The sequence below is a fragment of the Leptonychotes weddellii genome, chromosome 15 (assembly GCF_054177405.1).
Source record: "Leptonychotes weddellii isolate Sample4059 chromosome 15, ASM5417740v2, whole genome shotgun sequence".
NCBI classification, from domain to species: domain Eukaryota; kingdom Metazoa; phylum Chordata; class Mammalia; order Carnivora; family Phocidae; genus Leptonychotes; species Leptonychotes weddellii.
The window spans coordinates 17,648,948-17,664,946 of NC_138383.1; the positions used below are offsets into that span (position 1 = coordinate 17,648,948).

Genomic DNA, 15,999 nt, shown 5'->3' on the forward strand with positions numbered 1-15,999 from the left:
GTGGAGCTGCACCTGCCCCCCAAGGCCGCAGCCCTGGCCCACCTGGACAGGGGGAGCCCCCCACCTGCCCGGGAGGCACTGGCCATCGTCTTCTTTGGCGGACAACCCCAGCCCAACGTGAGTGAGCTGGTGGTGGGGCCACTGCCCCGGCCCTCCTACCTGCGGGACGTGACGGTGGAGCGTCACGGGGGCCCCCTGCCCTACCACCGCCGCCCCGTGCTGAGGCGAGAGTACCTGGACATAGACCAGCTGATCTTCGGCAGAGAGCTGCCCCAGGCTGCCGGGCTCCTGCACCACTGCTGCTTCTATAAGCGCTCAGGACAGAACCTGGTGACGGTGACCACGGCCCCCCGGGGCTTGCAGTCAGGGGACCGGGCCGCCTGGTTTGGCCTCTACTACAACATCTCAGGGGCTGGGTTCTTCCTGCACCCCGTGGGGTTGGAGCTGCTGGTAGACCACAAGGCTCTGGACCCTGCCCGCTGGGCCATCCAGAAGGTGTTCTTTCAAGGCCGCTACTATGAGAGTTTGGCCCAGCTGGAGGACCAGTTTGAGGCCGGCCTGGTGAACGTGGTGCTGATCCCAGACAATGGCACAGGTGGGTCCTGGTCCCTCAAGTCCCAGGGGCCTCCCGGTCCGGCTCCTCCTCTGCAAGTCCATCCCCAGGGCCCCCGCTTCAGTGTGCAGGGGAGCCGGGTGACCTCCTCGTTGTGGACTTTCTCCTTTGGCCTTGGAGCTTTCAGCGGCCCCAGGATCTTTGACATCCGCTTCCGGGGAGAACGACTAGCTTATGAGATCAGCCTCCAGGAGGCCTTGGCCGTCTATGGTGGAAATTCCCCTGCAGCAATGCTGACCCGCTATATCGATGGCAGCTTTGGCCTGGGCAAGTACTCCACTCCCCTGACCCGGGGGGTGGACTGCCCCTACCTGGCCACCTACGTGGACTGGCACTTCCTGCTGGAATCCCACACCCCCAAGACAACACGTGATGCCATTTGTGTGTTTGAACAGAACCAGGGCCTCCCCCTGAGGCGACACCACTCAAATTTCTACTCCCATTATTTTGGGGGCCTTGCAGAGACAGTGCTGGTGGTCCGATCTGTGTCGACCTTGCTCAATTATGACTACCTGTGGGATATGGTCTTCCATTCCAGTGGGGCCATAGAAGTCCGACTCCACATCACCGGCTACATCAGCTCAGCGTTCCTCTTTGGTGCCGCCCGAAGGTACGGGAACCAGGTTGGGGAGCAAACGCTGGGCACCGTCCATACCCACAGCGCCCACTTCAAAGTGGATCTGGATGTAGGAGGTAAGACATCCCTGGGGAAGCAAGGATTCCAGCAGAGGGGGCTGAGGTCTCCATGCCTAGCTTTAAGAATTATCACTGAAACATTAAAAATATAAAAGCATATGAAGTAAAGGTGAAAGTCGGATTCCACAGAGATTTTCATCCTTAGCAGATCGGTTATTCTTCCGTACTTAAAAATAAAATTCTTCCATATTTTTAAATATGGCATCTGCAATATTTAATAAATCATAACATTTGTTATATTGTATACCATCTGTAAATATGACATACTGATATAAGTATTTCAAATTTTTATTACCAAATTTGGATCATAACATACATATATTTTGCCACCTCTGTTTTTTCACATAACTACATATCACTCATGCAAGCAACAGTTACTGAATGCAGTTTTTCTTTTTTAGAGAGAGGGAGCAGGGGGAGGGGCAGAGGGAGAGAGAGAGAATCTTATGCCGGTTCTACACCAGGAACGGGGCCCAATGTGGAGCTCCATCTCATGACTCTGAGATCATGACCTGAACTGAAATCAAGAGTCAGACGCCTAGCTGACCGGCCACCCAGGCGGCCCATGAATGCATATTTACACCAATCACTGTGCTAATGCAATTTAACAAAAGAAACAACATCCCTACTCTCAGGAGTCTTACATTCTAATGGAGGAGCGGTGAACATGTGGAGTGCCTCGAAAAATGTGTATGATAGAAATACTTTTATGCTTAACTGCTCTGTGCCTCACTTTACCCAAGTGTAAAAATGGTGTAACAGTGCATTCTTAATAAGACTATTTGAGGATTAATGATGAGTACTTTAAAATGCTTTCTCTTTAAAAAAACAAACAAACAAAACTTCTTTCTTTCTTTCTTTCAATAATCTCTACACCCAGCATGGGACTCGAACTCACAACCCAGAGATTGAGAGTTGCATGCTTTTCCGACTGAGCCAGACTGGTGGCCCAAAACACTTTCTCTTTTGAAATAATTTTAGACTTACGAAAAGTTGCAAACATTGTCCAGTTCCCATATACCCTTCACCCAGTTCCCCCTAATGTTAACATCTTACACAACCACAGTATGGCGATCAAAACCAGGAGATTAACATTATTACAGTACTATTAACTAAACTACAGACCTTATTAGAGTTTCATTAGTTCTTTCATTAACTTTCTTTTTCTGTTCCAGGATCTAATCCAGGACCCCACACTGCATTTAGGTAAATTTTCTCCTTAGTTTCCTCCAATCTATGACAGCTCCTTAGGCTTTTCTTGTCTTTCATGACCTTGACACTAAGGAAGATTTTGGTCATTATTTTATACAGCGTCTCTCAAATCGGATTTCTCTGTTATTTTCTCATGATTAGATTGAGATTGTACTTCTTTTTTTTTGCAAGAAAACCAGAGAAATGACATTATGCCCTTCTCAGTGCATCATATCAAGGGGTACATGAGGTTCAGATGTCTTATTACCAGAGATGTTGACCTCAAGAACTTGGTTAAGATGGTGTCTTCTGGCTTTCTCCATTGTACAAGTTACTACTTTTCCGGGGCACCTGGGTGGCTCAGTCAGTTAAGTGTCTGCCTTCAGCTTGGGTCATGAGCCCAGGGTCCTGGGATCAAGCCCCACTTCGGGCTCTCTGCTCAGCAGGAAGCCTGCTTCTCCCTCTCCCTCTGTCAGTCCTCCTGCTGTGCTCTCTCTCTCTGTGTCAAATAAATAAATAAATAAATAAATAAATAAATAAATAAAAAAAATCTTTTTTAAAAAGTTAATATTTTTCCATTTGCAGTTAATAAATATCTTGGGGCAATTACTGTGATGCTATGCAAATATCCTATTTCTTTTCTTCTTAAATTCTTGCCCACTGATTTTTAGCATCTGTTGGTAGACTTTTTTTTTTTTTGCAAGAATTATTACTGAAATATTTCCCTACTGGTCATTTCAAATTTTTTTCTTTATTCTTTATACATTGATTAATTAGAATTCTCCAAAGGAAAAGTTATCGTCCTTTTACATTGATTTATACATGCAATTATTCATAACTGCATTGATTCATGGATATTTATTTTACCCTAAGGCTTACCACCCAGCAGTGTTATTTATTCTGTTCCTTGCACTGTTCCAGTATTGGCCCTTGGGAGATGCTTCCGGTTGGTTCTTGTGTCCTTTCGATATGCCTCCATCCTTTTTGGAGTGCTTCTTTCTTTTTGGCACCACAGGATGTTCCAATTTTTTTTTTATTCATTTGAGAGAGACAGAGCACAAGCAGGGGGAGAGGCAGAAGGAGAGGGAGAAGCAGAATCCCTGCTGAACAGGGAGCCTGACGCAGGGCTCAATCCCAGGACCCTGAGATCATGACCTGAGCCGAAGGCAGACGCCTAACTGCCTGAGCCATCCAGGCGCCCCAGGATATTCCAATTTGATCTTGTATTCTCCCTGCTCCAGCCCTGGAATCCAACCCCCTCTCCAAGGAGCTCTGGTTCCTTTTTACTGGAGGATACTCTTTAGAAACCAAGCCCAGGGTACCGGGAGTGCTCATTAGCACTGGACATCATTGCTTTTAGGCTCGCTCATTGGACTTAGCTAGAAAAGATGCATATGTATTCCACCTGACACACACATCTCTCTTTATCTCTGTACCTAAGCGAGGATGTCTCTTCAAGCTCTTTGAACCGTGCCTGACAAGTAGTGAGAAGTATTAGCCATTGTTGCTGTCGTTGTTGTCCATATGAGCCCATTGTGTGGATGTTCCAGAAAGAACTGTTGGCCTTTAGTTGTTACCTACGGGTAGAAACCCTGGGGTGTGGATGGAGGGTCGGTGAATCCACAAAAGGAAAGCAAGAGCCTACTTCATCAGTCTCTGCTCTCTGCTGGTCCTTGGAAGGTACAGAGGGAGCTTTGGCTTGTGTTCGTTTACTGCTCGTTGGTCTCAGATCACTTAAGTTGACTCCTAGTAGGGTACCTAGTGAGATTCTGATAAAAGTCATTCAAAATTCCCAGAGTTCAAGGAACAGACTGTGCCTTTGGCCCTGTTCTTAATTCCTTGCCAAGCCCCAAATGATAGGAAGCACCACCAAGCTCCAGCAGCATCGGGCCCTGGCTCCGACTTTCCTTCCCTCTGGCCTGCACCGCAGCTGTCTGCATGGGATGCGCCCCCTCTGTGTGGTTCTCCTGCGTGTGCCGCTGCGTGGGCGGGTGCAGAGCCAGAGTAAGATCGGGGTCGCCAGCACCACCATGATGGTAACCACATGCCCTTGGTGACAAGCCAGAGCACATTACTTAAATCCTCTAAACCTCAGTTGTCCCATCTGTACAATGGGCACAAGTGTAGTTCCTCCTTCATAAGGCCGCAGTACAAGTAAAGCATCAGTGCTCTGCGGTGCAGAGCTCCTTGAGGAGTAGTGCAGGTGAGCGACCACTGTTCCTATGTTCATGATAAGGCAGTTCTGGTGATGCTATAGGGCTTCAGACATGAGGCATAGGGTCAGAAGGAATCCGACTCTGCACATCGCCTGCTAGGCTGCTCCAACTTCAGTTCAACCATCCTCCCTTGCAGGCCCTCAGAAGGAGGACATCAGTGGAAGCCCAGTCACAAGGCATCCAGCATTATTACCAGAGATGACATCAGGCAGAAAGACCTTCTCCAAATCTCTGGATCAGGGATATCTTGGGCGGGGGAAAGGGAAGCAGGGACACACTCCGTTCTGGGTTTCTCCTTGGCCCCACTCTGAAGCGGTGAGTGGCGGGGAGGCGACAGAGTCCAGAGGGCACAGGGCAGCTGCATGACCAGCCTCCACCTCCCCCCCCACCGCAGGACTGGAGAACTGGGTCTGGGCTGAGGACATGACCTATGTCCCCACGCCGGTGCCCTGGAGCCCCAAGCACCAGATGCAGAGGCTGCAGGTGACCCGGAAGCTGCTGGAGACCGAGGAGCAGGCCGCCTTCCCCCTGGGAGGCGCCCCCCCCCGCTACGTGTACCTGGCCAGCAATCACAGCAACAAGTGGGGTCACCCGCGGGGCTACCGCATCCAGCTGCTCAGCTTTGCTGGGGAGCCACTGCCGCAGAACAGCTCCTTGGAGAGAGCCTTCAGCTGGGGGAGGTGAGTGGCGGGGTGTCAGAGAGAAGCTGGGGGAGGTGGACTGTAAGAAGGGCCCATGTTGCTGAGAAGCTACTTTGCCCCAACCTCCCGTGGGTGTGCATGTACATACACAATCACACACACACACTCATTCCTGTGGCCACAATCTTAGTGCCACTCCAAATGAAGCCTACTGGATGGATGGATAGATGGCGAACTCCATGCTGACGCAAATATAATAAGATGTTGAAGGTGGAATCTAGGTTGTGGGTCCACGGGTGTTCACTGGGCCATTCTTTCAACTTTTCTGCACGTTTAAAATGTTCACAATAAAAGTTGGAGGAGAAAACAAAGAGTAAGAGAGGAACACGGATCTGAGGGAATATGCCCTAACATCCAGGCATTTGACATCCTGGAATGGACTGAAGATGGGAATCAGGCCACATCTACACACATGCGTCCACGGCACAGGCTCAGATCTGGATGGACGCGTGAGGATGACATTCCTATCTGAGGTCTGAACAGTGGGCCGGTGGACGTTGGCGATACAGGATATGGAACAAAGTCATGAACTCTATGGGACAGAGAGACAGAAAGAGAACAAGTGTACAGAGAATGATAATGAGGCTCGACACCGGGAGACCTTTGTGCTCATTTCCCCTTTGTGTTCCCTCTTCACTGCGGCTTCGGGCAGTAGGACAGGTTGGTGACCTCGTGATCTAATCCAAATCTCCTACGGGGTACCATCTGGCGGTGACCCAGGGGAAGGAGGCGGAGCGAAGCAGCACCAGCATCTATAATTTGAATGACCCTTGGACTCCCACTGTGGACTTCGCTGACTTCATCAACAACGAGACCTTGCTGGAGAGGTCAGCTGACCGTGGGAAGAGGTGGAAACAAGAGGGGGATGCAAAGGAAGCAAGGATGAGCCACCTTGTTCACTCCTAAAGCCACATTCCTTGGGGGTCTATAGGACCTACTAAGAAAGAAAGCTTTGTGATTTCACATTTTTCCTGGGCTGGCAAGGTGAATCCTCACATCCAAGGCTGCTGTAGGAGGCAGGCCTGTCCTTCACAAAGCCAGGCCTCAGGATCCTCTTTCTTCCCTCCTGCCAGGACTTGGTGGCCTGGGTGACAGCTGGTTTCCTGCACATCCCACACGCAGAAGACGTTCCCAACACGGTGACGGTGGGGAATGGTGTGGGCTTCTTCCTCCGACCCTACAACTTCTTTGACCAGGACCCCTCCTTCGAGTCTGCGGATTCTGTCTATTTCCGGGAGGAACAGGATGCCAGGGCCTGCGAGGTCAACCCCCTGGCTTGCCTTCCCCAGGCTGCTGCCTGTGCCCCAGACCTCCCTGCCTTCTCCCATGGGGGCTTCTCTCACAACTAGGGGGTCCCCGGGATGGGGAATGTGACCAGGGACCCCAGGGCCAGGGTCCGCGGGGAGAGGAGCAGTCGGTGCTGGGCCAGGCGGCCTGGTGCCCTCTTCTTCTCCTTCTTTCCACCCCAAAGCTCCCCGCGTCCCCTTCTCCCCAGGCCCCCTCTCTATCGCCCTCCCTGACACCCCCTCCCTGCTGGGAGCATCCTGAGCCTGTGATGCCTGGCACCTGGGTAGGGGCAGAGACATGACTCAGCTTTGTTGACCCCAGACCTGCTGGGTTCCTGTCCCAGAGAGAAGAATGGCCAGCTGAAGCCCGGACTGATGGCCAAGCTTTTCCCAGAAGACCCCTGTTTTTTTGTGGTTTTGGTTTTTTGCTTTCCGGCTTTCCCCTGTTTTTTTTTAACCCATCTCCTGAGCCTCCTCAGTCCCTTCCTTGGAAGGTGAGGATGGTGTTGCTGCACTGGGGATAGGCCCCTAGAAGCCCCAGGGCAGGGTTCCTGCCAGGCCTACGCCTCCACGGATGAGCTAGAAGGGGGTCCTTAGCCCACATTCCTCTTATCCAAGTCCTCCTCTCCCTCTTCCTTCCTTTGCCTATTGCTTCCTCTTCCTGTTCCCACCTGTTCTTACAGCCTCAGATTTCCCTCCCAGCCCTGAGAGGATGTGCCTCTGTCCCGATGCTCCCCTCGTCTTCATTTCTAACTTAGGTCTCCTCTCCCGGCTCTCTGCCCGTGGAAGTCTCAAAATGCAAGGGACATCTGGTTTGAGAGGACAATCCCTGTCTGTCTCCCTGTGTCTGTCACAGACTGGAGTAGGCATTGTCCCCACCCCTGTCCTGGGGCAGGCTGTAATTCCCGGAAGTCCCCTCGGCCCCTTGGTATTCGCCTGCTTTGCACTTTCTGGCAAAGGATGGTCTCACGGCAGCCTCTCAATTTAGCATCTGAGGTGGATCTGTGGGTACCGGGGTGATGAGGGGCGGTCATCTGGGCCAGGCGTGTGTGTGACCAGTGAGCTCACAGACTCCGCAGCAGCAGACACGGACGGCAGGTGGGCGCCAACGGTGGGAAGCTCTGAGACCTTGGAACTCCAGTGGCCACCACTTGTGGCCACGCAAATGAGCTGGGGGGCTGGCTCCCACCATGCTGTCCCTCAGGGGCTCTGGGTGAGGGGCGAGTGCGCCCATAGTGAGAGATTGGAAACTACAGAAACATCCTTTCCTTGAGGATTGGTTAAGTGAACTCCTACGCAGCCTTCCAATGCGGGACTGTGCAGCTCTAACAAGAACGCTCTCTGTGTACTAATAGGGAACGATCTTCCAGTGAAAACGGCAAGGCACGGAAGTGTGTGTGGTGCACTTTGCCTTTGTGTGGTAGAAAGGAGGAAACTATACATATTTACTATAGATGCATATCCAGAAGAAACCAGTGCTACTGGTTGCTTTTGGGGAGGGATGGGGAAAGAGGAAGGAGGATACTTAGCACTCCATACCCTTTTGTATATTTTGAAATTTGAGCCATGTGACTGTATTACCTATTCAAAATAAATAAAAAATGGGCCCAAACAGGACCTGACTTGTTTGTTGGTTGGTTTGTTTGCTACTGACAAGTCTTTTAAGAAGGGGTGAGGGTAGGGGTAAAGTAAAGTGAATGAGGTATGGACCCAGGGACTCAATTTGGTCAGTCTCTGAGACCCAGAGAAATGGCTGTGGCCTCTGGTAGGTAACTCCTCTGCACTCCCTTGCCTGTCCATCCCTGAGGACAATCTTAAGCCTCGGTCGTGCTCTCTCTCTCTCCCTGTCTCCGTCTCTGTCCCTCTCTTGTTTCCTCTCTGTGTCTCTTAAAAGAGGGGACAATGGGAAGCAATGGAGAGAGGTGACTTCTGCCTGCTGAGAGCCCGGGCTGGGTTCATTTATGGCACTGCCTGAGCCGGAGGCCGGAGTGACAGAGCACGGAGACTGAGGGCGAGGAGCCACTGAAGCCTGGGACAGAGGAGAAAAGCCATGGATGCCAGGGCCAACTGTGACTCCGATATGGACCTCGTACTTCCTCTCTCCCTGCCCTGAGTACTTTTCTCTATCACATGCAGATCGATTTTCCACCTCGTATGGCTCCTTCTTATGACCAGCCGCAGGGCAGTCAGTGCTGGGGGAAAGGGATGGAGGGAATGCTGGTGTCCGCCCCTCCCCCCAGCCCATCACACTCACGTGAAGCTCATGACCTTGAAACCCACATCCACACCAAAGAACATGAGTGTTTATACGCGGTCATATGTGTGAGTGGGTGTGAATGCTCACCAGCTTTTGTGCGTGGTTGGGTCTCTGCATTTCCTCACAGGGGTGACCACGTGTTCCAGCCTCCAATGAGAGGAGGCAGGAAGGACATGTGGATCATTAGAACGCCTGCCCAGCTGGGGTCAGGAGGGCTGCAATGTGGATCCGCAGCCCCCTACCCCAACCTAGTCTCTTCCTTAGACCACTGAGGGCAGCTTAGAGTGTTGGCCTCACATTTGTGATCCAGTGATAGGAGTGAATACTTACCAAGCATGTTAAGTTCTGAAGGAACCAGTGCCCCCAAAGCTAAAATCTTTAGGACATGGGCCCCTTGCCCTAAGAGGAGCTGGACAAGGAGAGCCTGAGGCTTAGCCCAGAGGGCATAGCTGGGACTTCTCTAGGAACGTAGACACCAGAATGTTCTGGAAGGAGCACAACATGTGTTCTGCCTCTGCTCTCCTCCTGCAGCCCCCGGGAAGGGCTCCAGCTCCAAGTGCAAGAGGATTCCTTCATACATCCAACAAAGATTTATAGCGTGCCTTCTAAGGGCCAGGCACGTGCGAGGCACTAGGATACGTTAGTGAATAAGACGCACAATTTTTGTCCTCGGAGGAGCGAGGCTAGTAAAGGAGAGTTGCAGTCAGGACTGCAGGGAGGAGGGAGGAGGACAAGAACAGGGGCTCCTGACTCAAACTTAGGGGCTGTGGAAGGCTCCTGGGGGACATGATGTCTAAACTGGGGACAAGGAGGACAGGGGAGAGAATCTTCCAGGCTGGGGAAACAGCATGATCAAAGGCCAGGAGGTGACAAAGCAGCACCATCCAAGTACCTAAGTTCATTGACAGGCATGTGGGCTCTAAGGAGAGCCTGGAGGGACAAGCAGGGGACAGATGAGGCATGTTCTTGTAAGCCACGGTTACCCCAAAGAAAAATGCAGAGTCATGAAAGGATTTGGGGCAAGGAGTGACAAGAGTCAGATTTGCCTTTCAGGACATTGCCTTTGGCCCAGCTACAAAGAATGGAGTTGACAGAAGACCTGGCCATGGGCAGTGAGTCAGAAGTAAGAAATGGTGGTGGCCTGAACTGTGGCAGGGCCCCCCGGCAGACTCCTGTGGAGAGTCTGGCCCCATGAGGCCCTGTTTCAGAGCACCCCGATCAGAACCCCACATCTGGATGCCTCTCTCCTCCCACCTTCTGCCGAGGTTGCTGGGAAAATGAGGTGGGCTCTCTGGCCCCTGACTGATCTTTCTCCTAGCAGCCCATTACCTCCTGAATGGAAGGGTAATTATAGTTCAATTCATGGATCACTTGGGAAAGCCAGTTGCTGAAGAAAAAATCCCACCCAACAATCAGGCTCTTCTGAAGTCGGTGTGGTTATGTGATAATTGGTTAGATCATCCTTGTAGACTTCATATGGTGCAAAGTGGGTTTGAAAAAAATTAAACCCCTATAAAAGAGAAAGTAACTGGCGCCCCCCCTGACGGCTTCTTTGACTAGATTTGGCGATGAGGATGGGCTCATTAATTCCACAGCCTCTTTACCTGGTTAAGGGGGACCCCAGCCTTCGGGCTCCTTCCAGAAGGTTCTCCTTCATTTATCCACTCTTCCGCTTGTATTTTCCCTCTCTCCCTCTTGACTGGCTCTTCTTCTCGACTCTCATCTTGACAAGCCTTCCCCGGGGACCCTGCATCTCCTGGGCGGGGGTCTTCTCTCTGCCTGTGACTTCACAAAAACTCCTTCCTCCAAGGAGTGTCCCCCCCACCCCCCAGTCACCCCTCCACCCACTGCCCTCCCTCTGCTGGCCCACAGCCACAGACGCTGCCCCGACAAAGGTTACCAGTGACTTCTAATCAATGGGCCTTTCTGGGCACCTACCTTCTGGTCCTCTCAGTGACATTTGACAACACTGCCTACCTCCTTCTTGAAATTCTCTCCTGTCTTGACTTCCCCGCATTCTGACCCCTCCTTGTCTGTATTTGCTGCTTCACAGTCTTCCACGATGGCTCCTTTACCTCTGCCCCCCACCAGCCCACATAGCCCCAAACCTTGGCATTTTCCAGGACTCTGTCTTGCGTCTCCTCTCTTCTCTGTCCAGAAGTCCCCCCCAGGTGATCTCAGCCTCTCTTACTTTAACTGCTAATACTTGTTGTTGGCCCAAATCTGGATTTCTAGCTTAGAACATCTCTCCTACACTCCAGACCCATAGAGCCAATGGCCCTATTTCTAGGGATCTATACTGGGAATTCCCGTGTGCACCTCAAACTCAACCTTGTTGGTTCTCCCTTAAACTTGCTGCTCTTCAGGTACGTCCTTTCTGGTAAAAAGCCCATCAGGTCTCAGGAAACCTTTGTGTCACCTAAGACACTGTGCTCATTATCACCTACCCGCACCCAGTCAGGCACCTGGCCCCATCACCTCTGCCCTTAAACATCTCAGACTCATGCCTTCTTCTCTGTCCTCAAGGTCGCTGGCCTCATCCTGGCCCTCTGCCTCTAGTCTGTCCCACGCCCAAGCACCCACCCATACCCACGCTGTAGCCAGAGCCATCCCCCTATAATGCAGATCCAAGAGGAGCGCGACCTGTGAGGACCAGGTGGGCCTGGCCGACTGCTCAAGGTCTCTGGGGTGGCAGCTCTGCTCAGATACCACGTTCTGGGGCCCAATCTTCAGCCTGCAGGCTGGGGGTGGACCCTGGCTCCCGGGGATCAACTCATCCCATTCATAGAGGCCGGGGCCACGTTTATTCAAAGGGAAATACGACCTAATGAGAGGAGCAGGGTGGGTGTTCCTGTTTCCTGAGTAATTCTCCAAAAAGGGACACTTTTCCGGCAAGTTTTTAGGGTATTTGGGCCTGACGGTTGGGAAGATTTGAATGAAACGATATCAGAGGGCACAATGTGATAGCAAGACACGTAGAGAAGGTGGTCAGGGGTGGCCTCTCTTATTTACCAGCTTCCCCACCAGCCAAGGCAAAGGGTTCTCCCCCAGTGGTGACCCACCTCCCCATATGAGAGCCTGGCAATACCTTACTGGAGCAAACGTTGACCTCTGCTTGGCAACACTGGTTAGAGAAATAGGAGCCATCATAACAGTGTGTTCTTAGCTGGGAGCTGAGACAGTAACTCCCCGAAGAGCCCAGACTCGAGTTCCCTGGCTGGCGCACTGCCTTGTGGCCAGGGCGAGGCCTCGACATTAGATCCTGGTCCATCTTAAGCAACCCTCTCAGGTCCCCTCCCTCTTCGGGAGCTTTGTACTGTCACTCAATAAACTTTACTATCGCTCAAGAAACTTCGCTTTGCTGCCCACCACTCTTCGTCTGGTTTACCTTTTCATTCTTCAAAGCGGCGTGACCAAGAACTGTGGTCACCGAAGGAAAAACTCCTGTAAGTCCAGCAGAAAAAGAAATGTTTTATCTTTGTGTGTAGGACAAAAAATATGAATAAGCAATTAGCAAAAGATATACAAATAACCAATGAACATATGAAAAGATATTCAATCTCTCTAGTAATATAGTAAATACAAAATAATAATGAGATACTATTTTTTTACATGAATATTGTCAAAAGAATTTTAAGATTGACAGTATCTGGTGCCTGGGTGGCTCAGTCAGTTAAGCGTCTGCCTTCAGCTCAGGTCATGATCCAGGGTCCTGGGATGGAGCCCCACATCGGGCTCCCTGCTCAGCGGGGAGCCTGCCTCTCCCTCTCCCGCTACCCCCTGCTTGTGTGTGCTCTCTCTCTCTATTAAATAAATAAATAAAATCTTTTTTTTTTAAAGATTTTATTTATTTATTTGAGAGAGAGAATGAGATAGAGAGCATGAGAGGGGGGAGGGTCAGAGGGAGAAGCAGACTCCCTGCTGAGCAGGGAGCCCGATGTGGGACTCGATTCCGGGACTCCAGGATCATGACCTGAGCCGAAGGCAGTCGCTTAACCAACTGAGCCACCCAGGCGCCCCATAAATAAATAAAATCTTAAAAAAAAAAAAAAGATTGACAGTATCTTGTAATGCCAGTGGTTAAAAAAAAAAAAAAAAAGATTCTGGTCCCTCTTATTCTAAATGTCACACAGCCCATTTCCAATGACCCCTTCCTGCCTTCGTGGTAGTAATCCTATTGTCCCTGTCTTGACTGCAAGAAATTCTCCAGTCCGTTGTCTCCATGTTACTGCTCAGTGGATGGGAGCCCTGGGTGTGGATTCTGCTCCCCAACACTCAGGGGTAGGTATTAAATGTCATGTTTCTTTATGTTTCTATATCAGGTAACAAGCTCAGTGCCCTGGTACCTGGTTGGTGGGAAATTGAATAACAGGCATGATTTGGGGGCTGCTCATCTTCAGGGTTAGGGAAGACTCTGTAGCCTGGGGTTTGCGGGGTGGTGGTCAGCTAGTCTTCAGGTGACAGCCGTCACGGCTAGTATGTTCACTTTCTGCGGCCCTGAGGCCAGCCTTGCTAGAGTGGTGATGGGAGGGGGGACCTGCCCTGGGCGTTGACCCACACCCACTTTCTCCTGTGCCAAAGCCCTACTCCCTCCTTTTCCTCTCACCCCACAGTAGCCCTGGATGACCCACGGGGTACTGGTTAAAGGGCTTGTTTCTGCGGAGGGGGCCTGAGGGACGAAAGGGAAGTACATTTGTCACAGTATATTCCTTTATGTTTTCCAGATTTTTTACCAAACATTTTGTGTTTGTTCATCAAGGTGTTTTCAGAACATTTTTAAAATTAAAAATATTTAAAATGCTGGGGCGCCTGGGTGGCTCAGTCGGTTGACCGTCTGCCTTCAGCTCAGGTCCTGATCCCGGGGTCCTGGGATCGAGCCCCGCGTCGGGCTCCCTGCTCGGCAGGAAGCCTGCTTCTCCCTCCGCCACTCCCCCTGCTTGTGTTCCCTCTCTCGCTGTGTCTCTCTCTGTCAAATAAATCAATAAAATCTTTTAAAAATCTATTTAAAATGCTTTTTTTCCACAAAGTGCTTCTGCAGAGTCTGAAACCAGATCAGCAAGGGGGGGTGGTTATTATGGGATGGAGGGCCCTGCCTTTCGCGCCACTTTGGACTGGGTGCTGCTACCCCCACCACTTTAACGAACAAGGGAAAGGAAAACCCTTTGAGTTTCCATATCAAAATACAGCTGAATGCAGGGCGCCTGGCTGGCTCACTGGGTGGAGCAAGCGCCTCTGGATCTTGGGGTTGCGAGTTTGAGCCCCACTTGTAGAGATTCCTTAAAGATACTATCTTTAAAAACAAAAACAAAACTACAGCTGGCTGTATTAATGCTTCTGGATAACCTGCCTTTTTTGTTATCGATTTACCTGGTTTAACTCTCCCAGGTTCTGAGATGCCTCACCATCTACCCGCAATTACGACCTTGCTTGAAACACGTACCACACAAAACTTCCTGATCTTACCTCTACTGCCCCCCATTTTGTCCCCACCTCACACCAAATACACTGACCTTTTGGCTGTTTCCTGCCCATGCTGGGCTGTTTTGAGTTTCTTTACCTTTGCACCTTCTGTTTCCTTTGGCCATCATGTCTTTCCTCTCCTCTGTCCCACGTATGCATTCTGCCTGCAAGGTCGAACTAATGTCTTCCCAGGCAAATCTTCCTGGGCAGGTCCACGTTGGAAAGGATTCTCCCCCAGGCTCATGAGGGAAGCATGTCCCCTCCGTGGAACCCTCAGTCTCTCCTTATTCCCCTCAGGACCTGGCCGTCCAGATGAAGGTGGCCTCCTACACGTCACCTGGCGGAGAATGGAGGTGGCTTCGCTCTCTGCTTCTGCAACATTTCAGTGGAGGGTTTCCTGGAGTTGAGGGCTGTGGGCTGCTAAGTTAATTCCACAGCCAGTTTTCCAAGCCCCCTGACCTCTGACCTGGCCCATCAGTCCTGCTTAAAGGGGAGACAAGGGATTTCTGTGATACTCTGCACCTGCCCCCCACCACCCCAATTTCTGACTGGCTCCCCACCCCGTCTACTCCCCTCCAGTGATCTAGGGTGCTCAGAGCCTCCCCATTGTAGATCTGGCTCAGCCCTTCAGCCTCCCAACTCCTCCCAGGTGCTTTGTGTTCTCAGCCTTACTCTCCAGCCTGGAGCCTGCCGGTAGGGTTCTGGCTGATGGCTGGTGAGGAGTAGGAGAGAGTGAGGGGAAGCAGAGCCTGGAGGGAAGGGGGGGAATCCCACTGGAGAGGTGTGGGCAGGTGAGTTTCGCTTGCAGCCTCGTAGCCAGGGAAAAGGTTCCATCTGGAGGGTGGAGGAAGAACCCAAGGACAGTCCCTTTCTGTCCCAGTTCCTTCTTCCTCTTGCCTCCCGCCAGCTGTGTTATTTCCAAAACCTACCCTTCCTCCAACGTGGTTCCCCAACCCTGACCCTGAGGGTTTGATTTGGAACAAGAGGACAGAGGATTACGTGGGCCACTTAAAGTCCAGGTTCCTACTTCAGCCCCACCTCCCGAGTTTGGCCTGACCCCTGACCCCTCCAGCTCCACCCCCACCCCCCCACCCAACCATCTGCCCTTGGCTGCTTATCTTCAATGTGCCTCTTGCCCAGTGGCACCTCTCAGAGACCAGGAAACTCCAGAGACTCAAAGAGACGTCCTGCACCCAGGTCCTGTCTGTCTTTTGTCTTTCTATTTCCCATTCTGCATAATGATTCAGGAGCCTAAGGACCATCCAGGAGATTTAACTATGGCTATCTTCATTATTTTGTCCCTGTGTAGTGTGCTGGTGACAGCCATGGGTGATGGTGAGAGTGCGAAAGGAGTGGAGAGGGAATGTAAACCCGGCCAGGCTCCCCGCTGCCCCTCCGTGTCCCCCAGTGCCCAGCCCGGGACACACCCCGGCCAGAGCCAGCTGTTTGCAGACCTGAGCCGAGAGGAGCTGACGGCTGTGATGAGCTTCCTGACCCGGCAGCTAGGGCCAGGCCTGGTGGATGCAGCCCAGGCCCGCCCCTCGGACAACTGCGTCTTCTCGGTGGAGCTGCACCTGCC

At 51.6% G+C, this 15,999-nt stretch overlaps 1 protein-coding gene across 1 annotated transcript in view; it reads left to right on the top strand.

Annotated features, from left to right (window-relative positions):
* Nucleotides 1-7,158, top strand: part of AOC3 (amine oxidase copper containing 3) — an 8,191-nt gene extending 1,033 nt beyond the window's left edge. The window contains exons 2-5 of the mRNA XM_081805962.1: nt 7-1,306; nt 5,111-5,395; nt 6,115-6,240; nt 6,486-7,158. Of these exons, the coding sequence (XP_081662088.1) occupies nt 7-1,306; nt 5,111-5,395; nt 6,115-6,240; nt 6,486-6,766 (1,992 nt within the window). The 3' untranslated portion in view covers nt 6,767-7,158. The remainder of the gene's footprint in view (nt 1-6; nt 1,307-5,110; nt 5,396-6,114; nt 6,241-6,485) is intronic.
* The last annotated feature ends 8,841 nt before the right edge of the window (nt 7,159-15,999 follow it).